Source organism: Perca flavescens, chromosome 23, assembly GCF_004354835.1.
Source record: "Perca flavescens isolate YP-PL-M2 chromosome 23, PFLA_1.0, whole genome shotgun sequence".
Lineage (NCBI taxonomy): Eukaryota > Metazoa > Chordata > Actinopteri > Perciformes > Percidae > Perca > Perca flavescens.
In genome coordinates, this window is record NC_041353.1 from 4,067,837 (window position 1) to 4,089,841 (window position 22,005).

Here is a 22,005-nt window from a genome sequence, read left to right on the forward strand (position 1 = left end):
AGTCCGGTTCAGTCCACTTTCACCCGATCTATTAATATATCCTTGCTTTCACAACACTCCAGTATTTTCTTTACTCCTGCTCCTGTTATCCCAAATAGTTTAATTTTTTTCATCATGTCCTTTTCTCTCTGATACGAATTACCTGCAACTAGTTTCTGGTACTAAAATGATCACAAAAACCCGTTGGATGCTTCTCTATAATGTGATGTGTGCCGTTTATGTCGCTTTGTCAAATTGCATTATCTGTTATCTTAGTTCTTAGCCTGTCTAACAGCTGCTGTTACATGAGAATTTCCCCCAGGTATCAATTAGGAAAAATTGTGAAATAAACAAATACATTTTTTTAAACTCAATTAATGTAGTTACAGGAACTCTCTCCCTCTGACAGCCAGTCATTTTTCCTTGCAAAATTTGTCTCAAAATATTACTTTTCACTGTAAAATTATAAATTGGCTAATTCAGTGGCCCTAGTAGTCCGTATTACAAAACGTTTTCTCTAGTTGCTTTTACTGTAGTCTGAGAATTTTTCATACTTTATAGCATCAGTACTTACCCATATCCCAACTGTTAAACAAAAAAGTCTTTGAAGTCTGTTAGCATCTTAAAACAAAAAAACTAATCTTATCATGCAGTTTGATTGAAGGCAGTGAAAGCTCTACAGTACCAGCATTATTAGGAACTGCTTCAAATAAAGTTTACAAAAAACTACTACAGAAAAACGTGGGCTTTTATTTTGCAAAAAAACCGATTAGAACAATACAAAAAGACAACAGTGATTCAAACACTGCTCTGTGTGTGTGTGTGTGTGTGTGTGTGTGTGTGTGTGTGTGTGTGTGTGTGTGTGTGTGTGTGTATTTTCTTTGTGTTCATGTCTGTAACTCATAGCCCAGTGGATCGAGTCCTCGGTCCAAAAGAGCGAGCGACGACTCCCTCAACTTCAGGAGAAACCTTCTCAGCTCCTCTTTAGAGAAAACCTGAATTTGTGAAGAGAAACAAACGGACCACGTTCAACATTATCAATGAAATAAACAAGAACCTCAAAGAACAGGGCCCATATTAATCAAACCGCTAAAAGTAAAACTTCGTAAAGATAAACGTAAAAATCTTTTACTGCAGAACATACAGAAAAAGCATATAGTTTAGAGTGTAGTTAACTCAATGTACAGGATCAATAAAAAAAAAAAAAAAAAAAAAAAATCGCTTTAGTTACCTGGTAGAGGCGGTGCTGGTCAGATGAGATGATGTCAGCGAGTCGCAGCGCCTCCTGGTGTCTGGAGGAGTTCTGCAGCACGCTGAGCAGCAGAAAGGTAAGACGAGGCAGACACAGAGAGCGCAACGCCGCCATCTGGTGCCTGCGCTCTGAATCCGGCTGGGAATCCTGAAAACGCAACCAACCGATCCATTTATCAACCAATTAAACATGCAGGCGATCAATTTCTCACTTCTATAAATAGCCCCGTGGGACCAGAGGAGCAAATCTAGGAACATACACAGGGCCTTTTTTTTTTAGCACCTGGAGACCTAAATTCAGTCCCTGGTTCCTTTTGTCGAAAGTTTCTTAATTCCCTGGAAAATTCCTGCAGTGGAAACGCCTAAAATGTACAGTTCATGTGTCGTAAGCATTTACCTGTCTGTTGTCGATCATCCATCCTCCGTCTACGAACAGCAGCACGTTGTAGATTCTCTCTTTCACATCTTCAGTTAGAACATCCAGACGGCACGACCAGGCAGACAGGGAGGCCTGCGATATACACACACACACACACACACACACACACACACACACACACACACACACACACACACACACACACACACACACACACACACACACACACACACACACACACACACACACACACACACACACACACACACACACACACACACACACACACACACACACACACACACACACCTTTATTCATTGTTGTACTGTTACTTAAGTACAAAAGGAGTACATCTTTCAACACTGGTAACTGGCCACAGACCCCGAATAATATCGAATTATTCATAATTCTAGATGAGCTGTATTGATAAAAAAAAATGCATTAAATGAATATTAGTATTTTTTATTTAAAACTATCTACAGATAGTGTCTGTGTGTGTATACCTGGTACTCCTTTTCTCTCATTTCATTGGCTACTCTCTCTGTGAATTTGGCTTCAGGGGCAGGTGCTGGTTTCTGGGGCGCAGAGCTACTGTGGTTGAACCAGTCAGTGAAGGCCTCATGGGCTTCCTGTGAGACAAATATAAAAAAAAAAAATCCACATTCAGATCGTTAACCTTCAAAACACGTGACATCGCTTAGAGCACCTTTAAAGCAACACAATGTAACTTTTAGCCCTACAGGTTGTCTCATTGGAACAGTCTTGATGCCATTTATAAAATGAAGACAGAGAAAGGGGACAGACCAGGTAGGCTCTGATACACAGGTGTTCTCGGATGGCGTTCTCGTCCTCAGCAGGTAGAGACGAGGTCTGGCCAGCCCCCGACCACTGGCAGTAAATCTCCCTCATTGAATCCTCAGGAACTTTAGAGAACACCGCCTTGGCTGCGTCGTGTTTCTGCACGGCTGTAGAGAGAGACAGACAGAGTCAGGTAGACATGCAGTCAGACAGACGCATCAGGGGTCCTCACTGTCAGTGACGGGAGACTCAAGACACCCCTGATGTATAAATAAATAAATAAATACACAAAAATACAAAGAAAAAATACCCAGAAATTTCCTCATGATGGCGTTGGACTGCTTTAGGGACTCTGCTCGATGGGCGGGGTCAAACAGCAGCCAATCGATGACATCAATCTTTCTTAGGTCCTCCTATCGGAGCACAGCATCACAGTAAGTCCACCCAGCGTACACATGCAAACTAAAAAACTATGTTCCTAATTTTGACACTTGATTTAGTTTTAGTACTTTACTTGTTTGTTTTAGTCGTCAAAAGTTTAAAGACATTTTAATCTAGTTTTCATCAATAAAATCTGAGTGCATTTGCTAATGTATTTGTGATATTTTAGGTCTTCTGAAGCTACAACAGTCACTATCTTTGATGTTGTTCTTTTCTGTTGCAAAGTTGCCCGAAAAGGCATTATTTACCCGTAACACTTTTTATTGTTTACTTTTTTCAATAGAGGAAAAAAGGTTGTCACCATAGTTTTTGTGGAAAAATGTCATTGTTTGTTTTTTACTCTGTACCTTTGTAGTTCCCATCTCCAGCGTCTGGCTGTGGTGTGTAAACTCGGTTTCGTCTCTCTCTCTCACGGTCTCCACCACCAGCTTGGTTATCGCAGCGACATCCAGACCTACACAAACACAACCCAACAGTCAGTCAGTGAGTAAGAACGTTTGTTGTCTTACCCAAATCAGTGTGGACATTTTTCAGTATTTTATTGCCGTGTGGTACGGTAGTCTTTCGATGATCAGCAAGCGTAAGCTAACAAGGCTGGTAAACGTAGCGTCTAAGGTAGTTGGGGTACAGCTAGCTACCACAGCTGCAACATATATACATGATAAACGGGTCAGGGGTACAGCTAACCAAATTTTAAACTGCCCTGATCACCCACTCTGTGAGGAGTTTAATCTGCTCCCCTCAGGTCACCGTTTTAGGCTACCTATGTTAAGAACCAGACGTGCCAGGGATTCTTTTATTCCTGTGGCTATTAGGAACCTAAATTCACTTCATTGACATCTCTTGACATTTTTATACAGTATGTGATTATTTATTTATTCCTTTCCATGTTCATTATGACAGATTTATCTGTGTACTGTCCAATTGGATTCTGTCATTGGTTTTGGGGGAAGGAGTTTGGTTGATGTGTGTCTTGTGTTGTTTTTACAATGTTGTTGGTGTGTGGTGTTGCTTTTATGTGTTTTAGACATCCTGCTAAGCACTACATTTCCTTTACTAAAGGATAAATAAAGTGAAACTTGAACTTGAATATTTTCCATCTCTACCGGCATCAGTGGCGAGCTGCAGGCAGCGGGGGCGGATCTCCGGCTGGTTGACCGTCTCCAAGAAAGCGGCGTACTCAATGGTGGCGACCTCGGCGGGTAACTGGCTAACATAGCTCGCCACGAGTTCGGTCTGCTGATCCCGAACCAGAAGGGAGACGTACGCCTTCAGCACATCCACACACACCTCCTCCTGAGGAAAGCAAGCGAGAAAGAGGAGGAGAGACAAACCGGTAAGCAGACATCACCCTGAATCTGAGTGAACACACCGATTCTGATTCTCAAGATAGAAAAAAAAACAACTTGAGAACGGTGTCAACATTTTTGACGATGGTGCTAGACGAAAAGTTTTTCACCAAAGTAATTACAAGTCATCCTGAGGGGAACATAAATGTCCGTACGAAAATGTCACGGCAACAATCCAATAGTTAAAGTAAAGATATTCCAGTCTGGAACAAAGTGGTGGAACGACCGCCTTTTTTGAAAACGAGATGGTACATCTTTATCCTGATGTAATAACTGTGACCTATTCCTCTACTTTACCTTCAATGCCAAACCGAGAGAGCGGAAAAACAGCAGCAGGTGAGTCATGAAACGCAGCAGGTGGGAGGGGAGGGGCTTAGAGGTTGTCAGCCAATCAGAAAACTCCTCAAACAGACCTGAGAGAGAAGCAGAGAGAGAAAAAAGGTTATGGTTTATGGATAGAAGCAGTCTTTTTGGGGTTATAAGTACATTTTTAAGGCGGAGCAAAAACTGTATTAATAATAATATATTCTTTTTTTTCTTCCTGTGTTGGTTAAAGAGCAGATCTCAAATTAGATTCCTCATCAGGGGTCAGAGGTGTCTTACCGTCTAGGTCTCCCAGGATGACAAACTTCTGGATGACATGGTGATGCTCTTTTGTCTCCTCCAACACCCTCTACACACACACACATGCAGAAAGAGAAAGAAGCTGGTTTTATGTGTGTGTGTTCAGTCCTGTGACTCACTAATCACATTTATTGTGCGAGTTTCACCTTCAACTCTAAGGCCTGAAGTTCCTCAAACACCTTTTCCATCGTCCAACTTAAGAGAGAGAAAGACAGTAAAATCAGAGATACAAGGTGTGTTTGTTACTGCTACTGTATATTTATATGTGTGTGTGTGTCATACTTGGCCTCCAGGTATTCTCGTGGCAGCGTCTCCATTTCCTGGTGGGCCATTCCCGATGACATCAACTCCTTTTCGACCAGCGAGTCAACCATCACTTTGAAGTGCGCCCACACACAGTCCTCCCATGATTCACACACTGCCAAGAGCTGACACACAAAAACACACAAAAACACACACACAGTTAGTGTATACCTACTCTCCTCAGGTGGATTAGCATACAATTAATCTGCAACTATTATTGTTGTTTAATCAAAAACTCAACATTATTTTCTGGTTCCAATGTGAGAAATTCCTGCTTTTCTCAGTTTTATATTTACGCAAACTGAATATCTTTGGGTTTTGGACTGTAGGTCAGACAAAAGAAGACTAGCAGATTTCACCTTGGACTCTCATGTCTTTGTTTATAGACAAAACATTCAAACACCGACCCTAACCCTGCTGACTTCTGGTCCTAAATCTAGTCCAGGATGGACAAATCTGTCCCATCAATAATAACATATACACAAACAGAATCACACACACATGAAGACACAGAAATGCAAACTCGTTATATTACCGGTTTGAGGTTTCCACTCAGGCTGGAGTAGATCGCTCTCTCATATCGGTTTAACTGCTCCTAAAACAGACAAACACACACAGCAAGTTAACGGCGAATTGTTTTGTTCCTTTTGTCACAAAATGTACCCGTGTGCAGATTGTTCTAAAGAAAAAAACACTTCATACATTTAAAACAAACAGTGGTGGTTTTGTGATCATGTCTAAGTATTACAAATAAGTAAATAAACTGCCTTAGCACTGGCCAACAGTCCTGTAATCAATGTTTTATTTGCACACTGTACACAGTATCAGCTTTACTGAATGTAAGAATATTTACAGTTGTGTGTGTGTGTTTTACCTCCTCAGCCAGTCTCCAGCAGCAGGCCTTCCAGATTCCTCTCTGAGGGTTTCCTTCAACAGGCTGCAACTCTATACTCACTGTGGAGAGAGGTGGAAGAGGTAAGTCTTGGTTGGCGACGGGTTAATAGACCTTTTTCACGGCAGACATGTTGACATGTCATAGTAGGAAAAGCACTGGTGTATTCAAAACCATTAATGATGGCTGCATTCCACTTAGGAGAGGCCCTGGTATTAAACCATTACTGATGGCTGCATTCCACTTAGGAGAGGTCCTGGTATTGTGCATGCTGACTCACTGAAATATCTTACTGGGACACTTGATGGAATTGTGCCATCGTTAAAGTTATCAATTTCAGCTGTGCTTTTCCTACTATGACAAGTCAACATGTCTGCTGCTATGAAAAAGGTCCGTAGACACGCTTACAGACTGCGATAAGAAACCTTGTGATCATCACTCAGGTCACATTGGGGTCAGAGATCACCTGAGGTCCTGTTGGGATCGTGGTAGAGTTTCCAGCCCTCCAGAGTCGCTGCTCTCCAGGCCTGACCACAGCGCTTACACAGCCTCTGAGCCTACATAAACACAAACCATGGTTAAACCACAATGACAAAAACAACCAATCACGACCCTTTAAATACAGTATGAACCCTTATCTGTGCCCCCGCCTCCCTCCGCTCTCTACCTCCTCGGTCATCCCCGCTCTGATCAGGCTGAACAGGTTCTTCAGCAGTCGGGCGTCATCCTCTCTGTCCAGGTCAGCCAGGGGGCGCTGTTGCCTGAAAGGAGCGTCCGGGTCCTGAACGAGGAGAACACACACACACACACACACACACACACACACACACACACACACACACACACACACACACACACACACACACACACACACACACACACACACACACACACACACACACACACACACACACACACACACACACACACACACACACACACACACACACACACAGCTCATTTGAGGTGAACTGCGCCTCGCCTGTAATGTAGACGGCAGCGAAGGGATTATGAGCAACAGCAAAGGCAACACACAGAGAGCGGAGGGACAGGATGTCAGGCTTTATCCTGGAAATGTACTTCTGTTTCAGACTTTTGCCCAGGTAACCAGCCTTACCAGCTCAGTGACCAGAGGAACAGTGAAGGTGGTGCCGCTCTTTCTCCTCAGCTTCAGCGAATGGAGTGTGTTCTCCCTAAAAAACACACACACACACACACACATTTTACTTTAGTAGGAACTCACAGATGATCTTAATACACATAACTGTAGACTTGATATTTTTAGAACAGACCAACAGGAACTCACCAGCAGACATTTTTGGCGTAGTATTCTATATTGTCGGAGAAATCTCCAATCTTATCCTTGGCAATGCTCTCCAGCCAATCGACAACCAGCTGAAACACAAAAACAAACTTTATTTAGCAGTTGCCTTGCCTCCAGTTGATGTTATCTCCTGGTCCTGATGCGGAACGATTGTGTTCATCTAATCTTTGGTTTACTGCGAGTGTAGGACAGCTGGAGGAAAAAGCAGCAAGTGCAGCCAGTGTAAATGTACGCACCTGACTCTGACGTATGATGGCATCCCGCTGGAAAAGCTGCTCCACCACGACCTTCTCACTCTCACTGGGAACCTTGACACAGAGACACAAACACATCTTTACAGCGTTCAATTCAGGCTTCAGGTCAGTGTATTGAGGAGGAGTTGTTAAGAGTGTGTGTCTGTATTAAGTTTAGGTGCAACTAAGGATTATTTTCATTGTTGATTATGCTGCTACAGATTTTTTCCTCGATTTAATCGATTAGTTGTTCAGTCTATAAAATTTCAGAAAATTGTGAAAAATGTCGATCAGTGTTTCCCAAAAGCCCAAGATGACGTCCTCAAATGTCTCGTTTTGTTCACGACTCAAAGATATTTAGTTCACTGTCACAGTAGTCTCACTGTGCCAGACCCTCCTCCACAGCGCTGTGGAGGAGGGTCTCGCTAGTCAAGACAGCATTCCGGGATGGGAATAAAACGTGTTCTGGTTTATTGGCATTTCTTCAAACCAATCACAATTGTCATGGGCTGTGCCGGACAGAGCCAAAATAGCCTCGGGAAGGAACTTGTTTTGGTGGAACATGTGTACGTCCAAAAGTTTTTTTAGTCGTACGACAGAAAACTCAGATTGGACAGATAGTCTAGCTAGCTGTCTGGATTCACCCTGCAGAGATCTGAGGAGCTGTTAACCATAGTCCTCCGAAATCGCCAACACAAAGAAAGAGGAAGGTAACAGACAGTCGGCCGAAATAAAGGAATGTCGTGGATATAGACTACTGTCACAGAGGAGAGAAGAAACTAGAAAACATTTCACATTTAAGAAGCTGGAATCTGAGAATTTTTACTTTTTTCATAAAAAATGACTCAAACCAATTAATCGAATAATGAAATAGTTGGCATTTAATTTAATAGTTGACAACTAATCGATTAATAACTAACCCTAATAACCCTGACCCAGGTAAGCAAGATTTTCCAAGAGTGTGTGCCTGTGTTTGAAAGTCTCATGAACTGTCACTCACAACCATGTCTGTCATGAGATCATCTTCCAGCGCCAACTGGACCCGGTCCCTGCAGAAACAGACTGATGATCAGAGACAAGTGGACAGCCAGCCAGACAGGTACAGGTATGATCTGTCAGACAGGTACCTGTACAGTGACGTGATGAGTCTCCAGGTGCAGTTCTCCTGCTGCAGCAGCCAGTGGACTCCTGCTGTCTTACTGTTCTGACCCGCCCTGAGGACCACAGACTGCAGTACGTCCACCTTAATATACGGTGATGGACAGACGGTGAGTGATTAGTAGGGTTGGGTACCGAAACTCGGTGCCAATAGGGAACTGGTGCCGACGTAAACGGTAGTAACGAGACCGAATAAGAACGAAAGTTTCGGTGCCTCATTTTGGTGCCTGACTTTACACTACACCTGACAGCATGTAACGTTAGCCTACCTTTAGCTAGCAGCTGGATTAATCACGGTTAAAATGCTGACAGCTAACGTTAAACAGTGTAAAGTGTGACTGTATTTCACTGTGGAGGACTTCTACAGCGGGATGTAACAGTCTGCTCTGCAGCGCAGCAGCTGCCGTTGTCGCAATTCATAGATATACAGTATGTTTATATGGTCGGAATTAAACAACACAGACGGTGCGTTCACTTGCAGCTGCCGTTGTCGGAATTAAACAACACAGACGGTGCTTTCACTTGCAGCTGCCATTGTCGGAATTAAACAACACAGATTCACTTAAAACTGGTAGCCTCGTGGTGCATTGACAGTAATTGTAAAATACCCTTTTCCCATCTGGGGTTCAACAGCAATTTACTGGTGAAATAAGTTATTGTTATAGTTATTATGAAATCTTTAATTTTGACCATGGCCTTAGCAATAAACAAGTCACTGACTGTTGTTTACTACCCTTATTTTATTTTTTTTTTAACTTTATTGAAAAGTACCGGTTCAGGCACCAGCACCGTTTTAAAAGTATCGATTTAGCACCGGAATCGAAAAAAAAACCAAACGATACCCAACCCTAGTGATTAGTGCTGGTGTACTTTTAAACTCTGGACAGAGCCAGGCTAGCCGTTTCCCCCTGCTTCCAGTCTTTATGCTAAGTTAGGCACGTCTTGCTTCCAGCTTTGTACTTGAAGGAATAGTTCATTTTGGGACATAAACAAGTTAGATGAGAAGGTTGATAGCACTCATGTCTATACGCTAAATATCAAGCTACAGTTATCAGCTGGTTAGCTTAGCAAAAAGACTGGAAACAGGCTCCGTCGAAAGGTAACAAAATCCACCTACCAGCACCTCTGAATCTCACTAATTAACATTAACAGTAAACAGAAATATAATAATACAAAGCCTACCTTCTCCTGGCAAAGTGTCTGGTAATTGTCGAGCAGCTCAAATACCGCGGAGGAAGAGTGCTTCTGGAGCGAGGCGAGGAACTCTGGGAAAAGACTGGCAGCCGCTGAAAAGATTTTTTTTATTTTAAAACGACAGCGTTAACAGGAGTGCTGTGAAAAACTAACACTGCACGGTAACAGAGTGGGCTCGGGAGCGTTTGTTTTCACTCACCGGCCTCGCCAGGGTCGTCCTCCTTTAGTAGGGCTGAGCTAAGGTTGGCGGTGTCGTCTGAGAAGAAGCTGGAGTTATCCATTCCCGAAACAGGGGAGATGTACATGCTGTTGGTCCAATCGCTGTCATCCAAATTCTACACACATAGACATCCTTTTAAAGTTAATCATGGATTTAACTTCTCTCAATTTATGCCACGATTGACAGATTTGTTGTTCTACGAGATTGAGACCCATGCGAGAATCACTCATACGAACAGATTGTTTACAGCAGCTACAGGAGTGATGCTAGAGTGGTCCAGACCTGTCGCACAAATCATGTAAAGCCTTTATCTGAATGATTCTGAAGGAGTTTAAATATGTTAAAAGATAAAAAAAACTATTCCGTTCACCATATTCTTATGATGGGATGCTAATTTACTGAACTGAGGTTCGACAATTGTTTTTTATTTTGAAATTGTTGCCATTTTTTGCACAGTTCAGTAGTCTCTTTCTGACAGTTGCCCCAGTGAGTGTGAGTGTGTGTGTGTGTGTGTGTGTGTGTGTGTGTGTGTGTGTGTGTGTGTGTGTGTGTGTGTGTGTGTGTGTCTCACCATACTGCTGAGGGCGTTTCTGGGTGTGTGAGTGTATCGAGGCGTTCGACCTCCTGGAGCCAAAATTGTGGAAACATCTGGAAACCTGGGAGTTACTGAGAGAGAGAGACATGAGGTGAGAGTGGGGATTTAGTAAAATATGGAGCTCTTTAAGATATTAGAGGATATAATCAATAATCAGGTGTGTGTGTCTGTCCTACCAGCCTGTCTGAACAGTGAAGCAGGAGTGTTCTTCATCAGGGAGCGGGCTGGCGTTGCTGTGGAAACAACTGGGCTGCCACTGCCGCCGGGTGACGGGACTGAGACCAACAGTTAGGAAAAACAACAACGCTGACAGTTCTGACATTATTACTGAATACTGGTAATGTCTTCAAATAATTAGTTTAATTCCAAAAAAAGTGTTGTCTTTTCCTGGTTTTACAGGCTGCATTACAGTAAAGTGTCATTTTCTGAACTTACCAGACTGTTCTAGTTGTTCTGTTATGTGTCTTTACCCACTTAGTCATTATATCCACATTACTGATGATTATTTATCTAAAAATCTCATTGTGAAATTATTTTGTGAAAGCACCAATAGTCAACCCTACAATATCGACAATGATGTATTTGGTCAAAAATATCGTGATCATTTATTTTCTAATTTGATCTCTCTCTCTCTCTCTCTCTCTCTCTCTCTCTCTCTCTCTCTCTCTCTCTCTCTCTCTCTCTCTCTCTCTCTCTCTCTCTCTCTCTCTCTCTCTCTCTCTCTGGATACAGGCCACCTTCTTCCTCCGGCGGGCAGCGACCGTTACCTCCTCATCTCGAACCACCGGAGACAGCAGCTCACTCTGACCCCTGGAAGACAAGACGAGTACTTACGCGTTTGTGTATAAACTACACAACAAATATTACTCCCAAGAGTCCCTGGCACTGATGAATTTTGTCTTCACACACAGCAGTTGTAGAGAAACTTTGCCTAAAGCTAAATTTGACAAAATATGTTTGTTATGCAATTCAGGTGTAACTGAGGATATAGTCTATTTATGTTTTATTGATAATTGAATGAAGATTTAAGGGGGTGAAACTATTTTGGTAAATTCATTTGTAATGAATTGGGTCTGGATGAACAGCTTTAAAAAAAAAAAAAAAAAAACTTTTGTTTGTGTTTCAGGTTTAGGAACCTTTTGTGGCTGATTTTATTTGTCCAGCATGGAACTGAAGAAAACGTTTTTTTTGCTTGCAATGTAAGAAGTCTTACTCGGATCTTTTACTTTGGTAAAGTAGCAGTGTAACTCTGTTACAAGTTAAAGTCCTGCAGTTTAAATTTTACTTAAGTAAACGTACTAAAGTATGAGGATCAAATATATACTTAAAGTGCAAGTGAAAGTACTCATTATGCAGAATTACCCATTTCAGAACAATATACTATATTATATGATTGGATTAATGTGTTAATCACTTTAATGTTGCAGCTGGTAAAGAATAAAGATGTAGCTAATTTTTATTATTTTTTATACTGCTGGGTAATATACATTATAAATCTAATATATCATAATGTATTTGTTGATTACATTTTGTATTTATAACCTGAATCTGCAAAGTAGTTTAAGTTAATTAATAAATGAGTGAAGTAGTGGTATAAAGAAGCATGAAACGGAAATACTCAAGTAAAGTACCTCAAAATTGTACTTGAGTAAATATACTTAGTTACTTTACATCCCAATAGCATCAATAGCTAGTTGATTAACTGTTCATTAACACCTGAAAGTACTCACTGATTGGGACGGTGTAACGTTACCGATTAAAAATAGTTAAATAGTTTGCAGCAGTTTCTGCAGCTAACAACAATAAACAGCTGCTGTTAGTAGTTTGTTCAGTGGCGATAGCATTTCATTTAACCTTTGAGTAATCAATAACAAGCACTAACAGTAGTTAGTTAGCGCAAATACTGACTGAAAAAGACGTCATTAGCATTAGGTTAAACATGTCAACAGAACACAAACCACAAATTAGCCGGTTAGCATCCGCACTGACTATGAACGGCATCGTTAGCCTCCAGCTAGCACAGTAAAGTAACCGCACTAGCCGGCTAAATAACAAGGCAACGGTCCACATACAGAACTAGAAATATGACTACCGGGTGTCAGAGCTGATTAAAGTTTAAAAAGTATGAAATGTAATTTACCAGTCCATGATTGTGGGCTGTCAATTCCCGCTTCACGAGGCTAACGTGAGTCTTCTACTTCTTCTTTCTTTTCTTTTGAATTCCCGGCAGACTGGATGCTGTGCGGCACACTGCTGCCATCCACAGGTCGGTCGGTGTTACTGCATTCTGGACGAAATCCCATAGATGTAAACCTGTACAAATCACACATTATAATAATATACAGTCTACAAATACTAACGGTATGTTACAAGTAAAAATCGTTTGAAAAAGTCATTGAAAATGTTTCTTAAATGAAGGATTATTTTATTTTGGTTCGTAAAAATACAGAAAATAGTGAGAATTGCCCTCGAGACAAAATAAGACACTAAAAAGAGAATATAGGATTCAAATTGCAAAGTTATTAAGATAATTTATAAACATGCAGAGCAATAATAAAAAGAAAATCGAAATGTTCACATCATACAAAACACAGTAAGTCCTAACTGTGATATTTTATTATTTTATTATCTATATTTTCATATATTTTTTCCTGTCTGGATTTAGCTATCACAGTTTTCTTTGTGAGGGAGTCGTCTCTGTTGCTATAGAGATGATCTCTGCTCTGCTTCGCCCTCCAGTCCGCTAGCGGCTGCTAGCGGACTAACGACGTTACACACGGAGGAAACAGGAACACACGGGGCGGTTTGGAACCAGATATCACGGCTGTATTCTGCCGGAGTGCGAGTAAGAAAATCCTCCAGGACAGCAGCGGGGATTCGTCACTTTTAAGGCCGGGACTGGAGCTTCGACTGCCGGGGAGAGACGCTAACTCACGGGGTGGTTGTTTGGCCGGAGCGAGACAGGCAGAGAAAGAGAAGCAGGGGAGACAGATGGAAAGATGGAGACCCCAGGTAAACTTTTCTTATTGCGTGGCAGAATGAGAGAAGGACAGACGGACAGGCAGAGACACCGACAAATAGACGGAGCTATGTTGTGTTCAGACTATCTTAAAACTATTATGCCGTGTTAACCAACAATAACACACACGCCATTTAAGCTTTTAATTTACGGTTTAACTTACATTAACTAGTTCCATTACAGACTCACGCCAAACTTCATTTAAAAAACAGCTATTTTACCGTCAACCGTTACAAACCGCCATAGATATATAACAAACCGCAAAATGAATGTTCCCCCTACCTGTGTTAGTTAGTTTACAGATTGGTAAAACAGTGGTGGCAAGTAATGAAGTACGTTTACTCAAATACTGGACATAAGTATTCCTTTGAGGTACTTGAGAATAATCATTTTATTCTAGGCTACCACCTTATTGTTACTCCACTATATTTTACATGCTATTGTATTACATACAACACAAATGCTGCCAGCAAAATTGCCCACTTCAATGTTAACTTATGATATTGTTGCGTTGTACTTCCATATATTGCTATTAAAGCAGCATTCTTATGCTGTACAATGGTGGAAATGAAGCTAATGCAAACTACTTATATCATATTTTCTAAACTCATCTAATTTGTTAAAGTAACTTTTAACTGTAGCTGTAAATGTAGTGGAGTTAGAAATATTTCCGTCTGAAATGTATTGAGGTAGAAGCATAAAGTACCTCAACTGCGTACTTGAGTACAGAACTTGAGTAGATGTAATTTCCACCTTTGCCACCAGTATATAAAGTAGTTTATCTTAGCTTTACATTCACCAGCTTTAACATAAAAATGCTGCTTCCACAGTAATGCATCGTAAATAATATAAGTATAATATAACACTGCATGCTGGAAGACATGAGTGTACAAACAATAAGAATGCAATACATTACATCTATGTTATTTTGTCTTAGTTAGGAAAGTCTGGTGCCTTTTAGTCTCTTCCACATGGTGGAATGAAGGTATAAGGTGGAAGGTGTACAGTTTATTATTAATTCAATGGTATAGAGACTGAAAAAGTTGGATCGTTGCATCCCTAGTACTTAGTTGTAAATGCAGGACTTTTACTTGTACCAAAGTATTGTATATTGTAGTGTTGTTCCTTTTACTTAAGTACTACCACACATGTGGGTATGTTGAAAACACAGCAGTTTTGAACTATAGCGTTTACATAAAGCCACTGTAAACTAGGGGCTGTGCAATTAATCAAAATTTAATCGTGATTATGATTTCGGCTCCCAATGATAACTAAAACAGAATAATCGAGAAAAACAAATATTTAGCTATTACGTTTTGCGAGTGAACTCTTATTTTCTCTTGGGTTCTGAATGATAAAATAAAGTTTCAATAGGAAAAGTATAAAGGCAAATTTCCCAGTTGTATGTGTTTTTTATACTGTTGATTTATTAAACTTTTTTTCACTGTTTATGTTCAATAATTACAACATCTTTCCAGAAGTCAACGAGTAATCGTGTTAAATTATTGTGATTTCAATATTGACCGAAATAATCGTTATTATATATTTTTTTTTTCCATAATCGAGCGTCCCTACTGTAAAAAAAAAAATGATCATGTTAGAGTTTGAACATAAAGTTTTTTCGACTTTCTAACATTCACTTTCTCTTGTTTTTGCAGTGTGAACAACTATCTCCGCTAAGTTAAACAAACCTCGGCTTGGGTAAGCTAAGCTAGGAGACCTCCAGAACCATGGCTGGGACGCTGTTCAATTTATCATCCAACAGGCGCATCGTCGCCGGCCTGCTGGTCAACCTGCTGTCCTCCATCTGCATTGTTTTTATCAACAAGTGGATCTACGTACACTATGGCTTCCCCAACATGACCTTGACCCTCGTTCACTTTGTGGTCACCTGGCTGGGACTCTACATCTGTAACAAAATGGACATTTTCTCTCCAAAAAGCCTTCCCATTCGCAGGATTGTGTGGCTGGCTCTGAGCTTCTGTGGGTTCGTGGCCTTCACCAACCTTTCCCTGCAGAACAACTCAATAGGAACGTACCAGCTGGCTAAAGCCATGACCACACCCGTCATCATCCTCATCCAGACCACCTACTACAAGAAGACCTTCTCCACCAAGATTAAACTGACACTGGTAAGGAAAGTTTAAGGGCTGGATCACGTTTTGTTCTGTTTTTCCTTCAATGCTGTTAAAGTTCAGACCGATTCAACTTTTGGAGAAACGTAACCCGACGTCACGCTGCGGTGGCCAGGCATGTAACCGGCGATCAGACTTGTCGGTATGTTTTGAGGCGGTGTGAGAGCTCCGTACAGGAAACAGGAAACATCACAGCCTCTATCGCTGCCACAAGAAAGTTTTACCAAGGGGCTAAGCGAGCGTCCGGAAAGCGTAGGTTCTGAGGCTAACAAGCCATCACCTCCCGCTAGCTTTCCATTGACTGCCATTCATTTTGGCGTCACTTTGACAGCGAATAACTTTACATCTGAAGCGTTTAAAGACTCTATTTGTCCATTGTTTATTTCTAAAGAAACACGACAATGTATAAAAGGCTCCATTACCTTGTATCTCACGTTATGGCCCCGTAGCAGATGTTTTTGTAAAAATAGGCTAACGATTGTGTCATGACCACCGTCGTACAGTAGAGAAATTACCGTATAGTCAGGAGAAGCTCGCAGGCAATCAGGGGGACGAGGGAGAAGCCCATCGAGAGTCCATGAAAGCATCGGAACAAAATAATTCCGCAACGTTTTGATGGATTGGAAATACTTTGTTACGTATGGGAATGATTGAGATTTCTCTTGGTACAGCTACCAGAAGACTTCCAACTTTCAGACACGTTGCTCACGTCACAGCTACGTCGTCAAGCTCCGTTTGAGGCTGCGCAGCATGCTCAGCCATCACCGGAAAAGTGCTTCTAATTGACTTCACTGGTCTCCGTCGAAGTCTATGGCGTCACTGTGTCCATTGACTTTTACTGTCTGTGAGTTTTACAACACCAAACACAAGCACTGAACTGCCCAGGAGTTTGTGGAACAGCTGACTGTTTACTGCGACAGCAAAGCACCGTCGCTCAGTCTCTTTTCTTGCTCTCTTTCTCTGCATGAAGCTGCCTTCAAGTGTGGTCAGAAATGTCGAGATCTAAAAACAATCTGATGGAAAACAATCATTGTGAAATATAAAGTCTACTTGTGCAACTCCCTCCACTCCACAACCCTGTGGCGAATTGCATTTTTTGGTCTGAACATGCCCTGCGGCTGTAGAGCTGGGCAATACGGAGAAAATCAAATGTCACGATATTTCTGACCAAATACATCAATGTCGATATTGTAGGGTTGACTTTAGGTGCTTTCACAAAAAATGTACACAATGAGATTTTAGATAAATAATTCTCAATAATGTGGCTATGATGACTGAGTGGGTAAAGGCAAATAACCGAAACGCTAGTATGTCTGTTAAGTTACGAAAATGACATCGCTTTACTGTAATGCAGCCTGTAAAACAATGAGAAGACACCACTTTCATATCACGATATCCATATTTTAAGGCGATATCTAGTCTCATGTATCAATGTCAATATAATATCAATATATTGTCTGCTTCTCCAGGTGCCCATCACATTAGGGGTGATATTGAATTCGTACTTTGACGTGAGGTTCAACCTGCTGGGGATGGTGTTTGCAACGCTGGGCGTTTTGGTGACGTCGCTTTACCAAGTGGTGAGTAAATATACAGCCGAGCAAAAGGTCTCAGGAGACAAGAAAGACAAAGCGGTTTGTGCGAAATGAAGTAGAGCCCGACCCATATATCAGAACTTTAATATATTTTGATGTTCCTCTGTTCTGTTGTGACAATAAAACAAACAAGTTTTTATTTTGAACCCTTGTGTTGTCTTCCCGTCCACCATGAACCTGTTGTCCTTCTGGGTCAATATTGAAAATGAACTTTTTTTTGGGGTAGCTCTTTCTGCGATTTTATTCTCTTTTCGGATGCTTTAAAAAAATAATGTTCAATAAACCAAATTTAAATGACATTATACTTCATTTTTGGGGTTAAAAAAACTAAAATTAAGAATTATTTTGAGATAAAGATGAATGAAGATCAGAGGATGTTGTGTGAATCACAGACTGGATACTGTTTTAAAACCATTAAATTATTTGTTTTTTCAAATGCTATACAACACCCTTACTAATAACACACCCAAAATTCAATGGAAGTAATCATTAATATTAACTGCAAAGAATGTTGTATGGGTTCCAAACAACTTACATGCATGCATCCACGTTATTTCTGGGCAATTTGGTTGAAAGATATTTCTGATATAAAAAAACTTTGAAAATGGGTTAAATTTGACCCGAGGACAACACAAGGGTTAAACTGCATTATCATATTACTTTAGTGAGGACTCATACATAACTGCAATAACTAATGTTAGGGAAATCTGTTTATGTTTTGTTACGCGTTTGTGGATGTTTATTAGGCCTATATATATATATATATATATATATATATATATATATATATATATATATATATATATATATATATATATATATATCGGAATATCCGATTTTTAAATCACAAAATATTTGTATCGATATCGACCTTAAAAATCCTATATCGGTCGGGCTCTAAAATTAAAAAGAATAAAATCTCTCTCTCTCTCTCACACTCTCAGTGGGTGGGAGCTAAACAACATGAGCTCCAGGTGAACTCCATGCAGCTTCTGTACTATCAGGTATGACTAATAATTTAACATTGGTACTGTAACTGCAAATTATATTGTGAGTGAATGGAACAGTACCAGGGTCACTTAGTACGGTTAGCTTTGTGGTTAAACTGCCACTATGACTTATCGGTCTTGACTTACAGTAGAACTTTATTTGGGACTTCTTGGTTTTGACCTGGGACTTGTTCCCCTTGACTTGGGACTTGATGGCCTTGACAAGGAACTTCACTTGAGACTTGATGGTCTTCACGTAGAACTTGACTTGGGGCTTGTTCTTTATTTGGGACTTGACTTGAGACTCATTGGTTTTGTCCTAGGACTTGATTTGGGACTTCTTGGTTTTGACCTGGGACTTGTTCTCCTTATCTTTGGTCTTCACTTTGGACTTGTTCTTGATTTGGGACTTCTTGGTCTTCACGTAGGACTTGACTTTGGTCCTGTTGATTGTGACTTGGGACTTGCTTTGTGACTTGTTTCCCCTTCACTTGGGACTTGTTGGCCTTGACTTTGGACTTGTTGGGCTTTACCTGGGGCTTCTTGATTGTGATCTAGGACTTGATTGGGGATTTGTTACCCTTCTTTTGGGACTCGACCAAAATAAATCAAGTATGCATACCGTGGCTCTGATACAGTTCAGCTCAAGACATCCCTGAATATTAATACTTTGACAGTAATAGTAGCCTGTTTGTATTAATACTGTGACTCTAACACTGGCCTGTTTTATGTGAATCCATAATGTGATGTAACAAATGACAGTAATGTTAACACAGTGACTGTCCCGTCAGGCTCCTCTGTCATCGGGCTTCCTGCTCTGCGTCGTTCCCGTGTTTGAGCCGCTGACTGGAGACGGAGGAATATTTGGACCCTGGTCTCTACCTGCTCTGGTCAGACACACACACACACACACACACACACACACACACACACACACACACACACACACACACACACACACACACACACACCAAATGTATCTGTGTTAAAAATGTATCTGTGTTAAAAACACTTGCCTTACACCTAGGCTTTGTTTGAACATACCAACAATATGCAACTAGCTTTATTTGATGATTTTTGTACATTGTCATGTAGCTGGGGTAACAGTGTTCTCTTCTTGTTGCCTAGATGACGGTGCTGTTCTCGGGTGTGGTGGCGTTCCTGGTCAACCTGTCCATCTACTGGATCATTGGAAACACCTCGGCTGTCACGTATCCTTGTGTGTGTGTGTGTGTGTGTGTGTGTGTGTGTGTGTGTGTGTGTGTGTGTGTGTGTGTGTGTGTGTGTGTGTGTGTGTGTGTGTGTGTGTGTGTGTGTGTGTGTGTGTGTGTGTGTGTGTGTGTGTGTGTGTGTGTGCGCCCCCCCAAAGAGCCTTTTGGGGGTCTGAAGGGTGTTTAACAGGCTTCTCAAGGCTGTAAGGGTCGAGGTTCTTCTTTAAGGACTCTGTTGGTTAAGGGGGAATTTAAGGGGTTTTGGTTTTTCTTGGGAAGGTTTTAGGGCGCTGTAAGGAGCTTTCTGATCTTTTCTGGGGGGGTTCTGGTCTCCCTTTGAAAGTGTCTTTGTTGATCTCTGGGAGATTTGACGGTTAGGTGAAGAGCTTTCTGGTTTCTCTGAAAGGGTTTCAGAACTTCTGGAGAAGATTTCTGCTGTTCTTGAGGAGGTCTGTGGTTTTTTTCGAGGAGGTCTTTGGTCATCTTTTTTGGGGATTTAACGGGTTTAAGGGTTTCTTGGGGGGGGTGGGGGATGCTGGTCTCCTGGAAGGTGTCTTTGGTGATCTGATTTTATGGCTTTGTAAAGAGCTTTCCGGTTTCTCTAAAAGGGTTTCAGAACTTCTTCAGACAGTTTGTGGGACAGTTAAGGGGTTTCAGGTAGTCTTTACTTATTTTTCTAGATATTAGATTTCATTATTTTCAATAGGTTTCATACGTGTTGGTGTTCTCCTGACCCTATTTTGCAGCTACAACATGTTTGGTCACTTTAAATTCTGCATCACTCTGATTGGAGGGTACCTGCTCTTTCATGACCCGCTGTCACTCAACCAGGTGAGTCTTACTGGGCTGCTCTTATGATTTCAACTGGCAACTTTCCAGCTCCAACCTCACAATTATTTCCTCCAATCCCTCTTTTCTCTCCCTGTCTTTCTGTCCTCACCCTCAGGCATTGGGGATCCTCTGCACTCTGGCAGGTATCCTGTCTTACACTCACTTCAAGCTGAACGAACAGGAGGAGGGGAAGAGCCGCCTTGCTCAAAGACCGTAGGCTGACTTACCTGTCAGTCAACTGCACAGACTCCCGCCGTTGGCCACAGGCTGAAGACTCTTTATATATATATATATATATATATATATATATATATATATTTTTTTTTTTAAGAGTATTTTTTTAGCCAAGTAAGGATTTTCATCGTTGTTCCCCCGACATGTCGACACATCCTCTGCTCTTCCCGTGGGTCTTTGCCCCAACAACACTGAAGCTCATCACACCGGCAGCTGGAAAATGAAAAGCTTTTTTTTTTTTTTTTTTTTTTGTAACTTAGTGAAACTTCAAAATCAGACGACACCATCTTTGTTTTCATCCAAAGCAGATAAAAGAACAGGCACAGCTTTCTTTTCAAACAGCTTTTACACCGACTTATGTGAGAAGTCAAACTCACGCCCTGTCTGACGTATCTGATGACCTTCGATGCATTTAGTAACCAATCAAAAGGAGGCTACAGGTTTATGTCATAGGGTGGGCAGAGTTAAAGGACAGATTCTGTTAAAGACCCTTTCGAGCGAAGGCACCAAACCTTCCTCTGCTGCTGGAGGCAATATAATAATTAGTAAAAGAATAAAAGAAAGGCAGCTCAACATAAGATGATGTACAACAGTACATCGTCTTTCGTGTGTTTCTGCTCCTTGATTCTTAGACCGACTATCGTGTGTATTTACCAAGCTTAGTGGATTGGGCCTGTTTCTGGACTTTAAACAGTCTAGTACACCCTCTGTCAGGTCCTATCTTTAAGGGATTTGTCATTTAATGAAAATGTTTCTTGCTTTAAAGTGACAGTTGCTTTATCATTTTTAATAACTGCTTGGCTGCACCATTCCAAACGTGTATTACACAATGGCCACTTGCCAAAGGAAAAGAGACAGGCTGTGTTCAAATCCTGTATGTGTTTGTAGTGAGTTTAAACTGTTAATTTACACACAATGTACCCTTTAAAGGTCCCATGGCATGAAAATTTCACTTTATGAGGTTTTTTTTAACATTAATATGCTTTCCCCCAGCCTGCCTATGGTCCCCCAGTGGCTAGAAATGGTGATAGGTGTAAACCGAGTCCTGGGTATCCTGCTCTGCCTTTGAGAAAATGAAAGCTCAGATGGACCAATCAGGAATCTTCTCCTTATGAGGTCATAAGGAGCAAGGTTACCTCCCCTTTCTCTGCTTTGCCCACCCAGAGAATTTGGCCCCCCCATGAGAGAGAGAGACATCATGGCTTTCAAACAAGCAAAGTGGCAGTTGGTCAAGGCCACACCCCCACCCT

General features: G+C 41.3%; 2 protein-coding genes across 2 annotated transcripts; one reads left to right on the forward strand and one right to left on the reverse strand.

Annotated features, from left to right (window-relative positions):
* Positions 1-803: 803 nt before the first annotated feature.
* On the reverse strand, positions 804-13,034 carry nup107 (nucleoporin 107). Its single transcript, XM_028570774.1, has 27 exons — positions 12,882-13,034; positions 11,472-11,551; positions 10,918-11,016; positions 10,718-10,812; positions 10,126-10,261; positions 9,915-10,018; positions 8,702-8,817; positions 8,575-8,623; positions 7,578-7,649; positions 7,324-7,412; positions 7,135-7,210; positions 6,685-6,798; positions 6,484-6,574; positions 6,000-6,079; positions 5,661-5,720; positions 5,105-5,250; positions 4,969-5,017; positions 4,802-4,871; positions 4,496-4,611; positions 3,956-4,145; positions 3,197-3,303; positions 2,719-2,821; positions 2,415-2,575; positions 2,114-2,239; positions 1,628-1,741; positions 1,211-1,378; positions 804-974 (listed from the first exon to the last, which is right to left on the reverse strand). The coding sequence occupies exons 1-27, from the start codon at positions 12,887-12,889 to the stop codon at positions 867-869; spliced, it is 2,727 nt and encodes a 908-aa protein (XP_028426575.1). The 5' UTR covers positions 12,890-13,034; the 3' UTR covers positions 804-866.
* Positions 13,035-13,435: 401 nt separating this feature from the next.
* Positions 13,436-20,809, forward strand: slc35e3 (solute carrier family 35 member E3). The gene is made up of 8 exons (XM_028570775.1): positions 13,436-13,753; positions 15,419-15,892; positions 17,365-17,475; positions 18,435-18,494; positions 19,271-19,369; positions 19,608-19,690; positions 20,437-20,521; positions 20,637-20,809. Exons 2-8 carry the CDS (start codon positions 15,491-15,493, stop codon positions 20,736-20,738), a joined length of 942 nt encoding a protein of 313 aa, XP_028426576.1. The 5' UTR covers positions 13,436-13,753; positions 15,419-15,490; the 3' UTR covers positions 20,739-20,809.
* The last annotated feature ends 1,196 nt before the right edge of the window (positions 20,810-22,005 follow it).

Excerpts from the sequence above, each read along its gene's own strand:
- nup107 (XM_028570774.1), bottom strand. Across the intron at positions 4,146-4,495 it reads CTCTCGGTTTGGCATTGAAG|GAGGAGGTGTGTGTGGATGT; the intron begins GTAAAGTAGAGG and ends TGCTTTCCTCAG. Across the intron at positions 3,304-3,955 it reads GCAGCTCGCCACTGATGCCG|GTCTGGATGTCGCTGCGATA; the intron begins GTAGAGATGGAA and ends GTGTTTGTGTAG.
- slc35e3 (XM_028570775.1), top strand. The coding sequence starts at position 15,491 with ATGGCTGGGACGCTGTTCAATTTATCATCCAACAGGCGCATCGTCGCC. Across the intron at positions 19,370-19,607 it reads CCTGGTCTCTACCTGCTCTG|ATGACGGTGCTGTTCTCGGG; the intron begins GTCAGACACACA and ends CTTGTTGCCTAG. Across the intron at positions 19,691-20,436 it reads GGAAACACCTCGGCTGTCAC|CTACAACATGTTTGGTCACT; the intron begins GTATCCTTGTGT and ends CCTATTTTGCAG.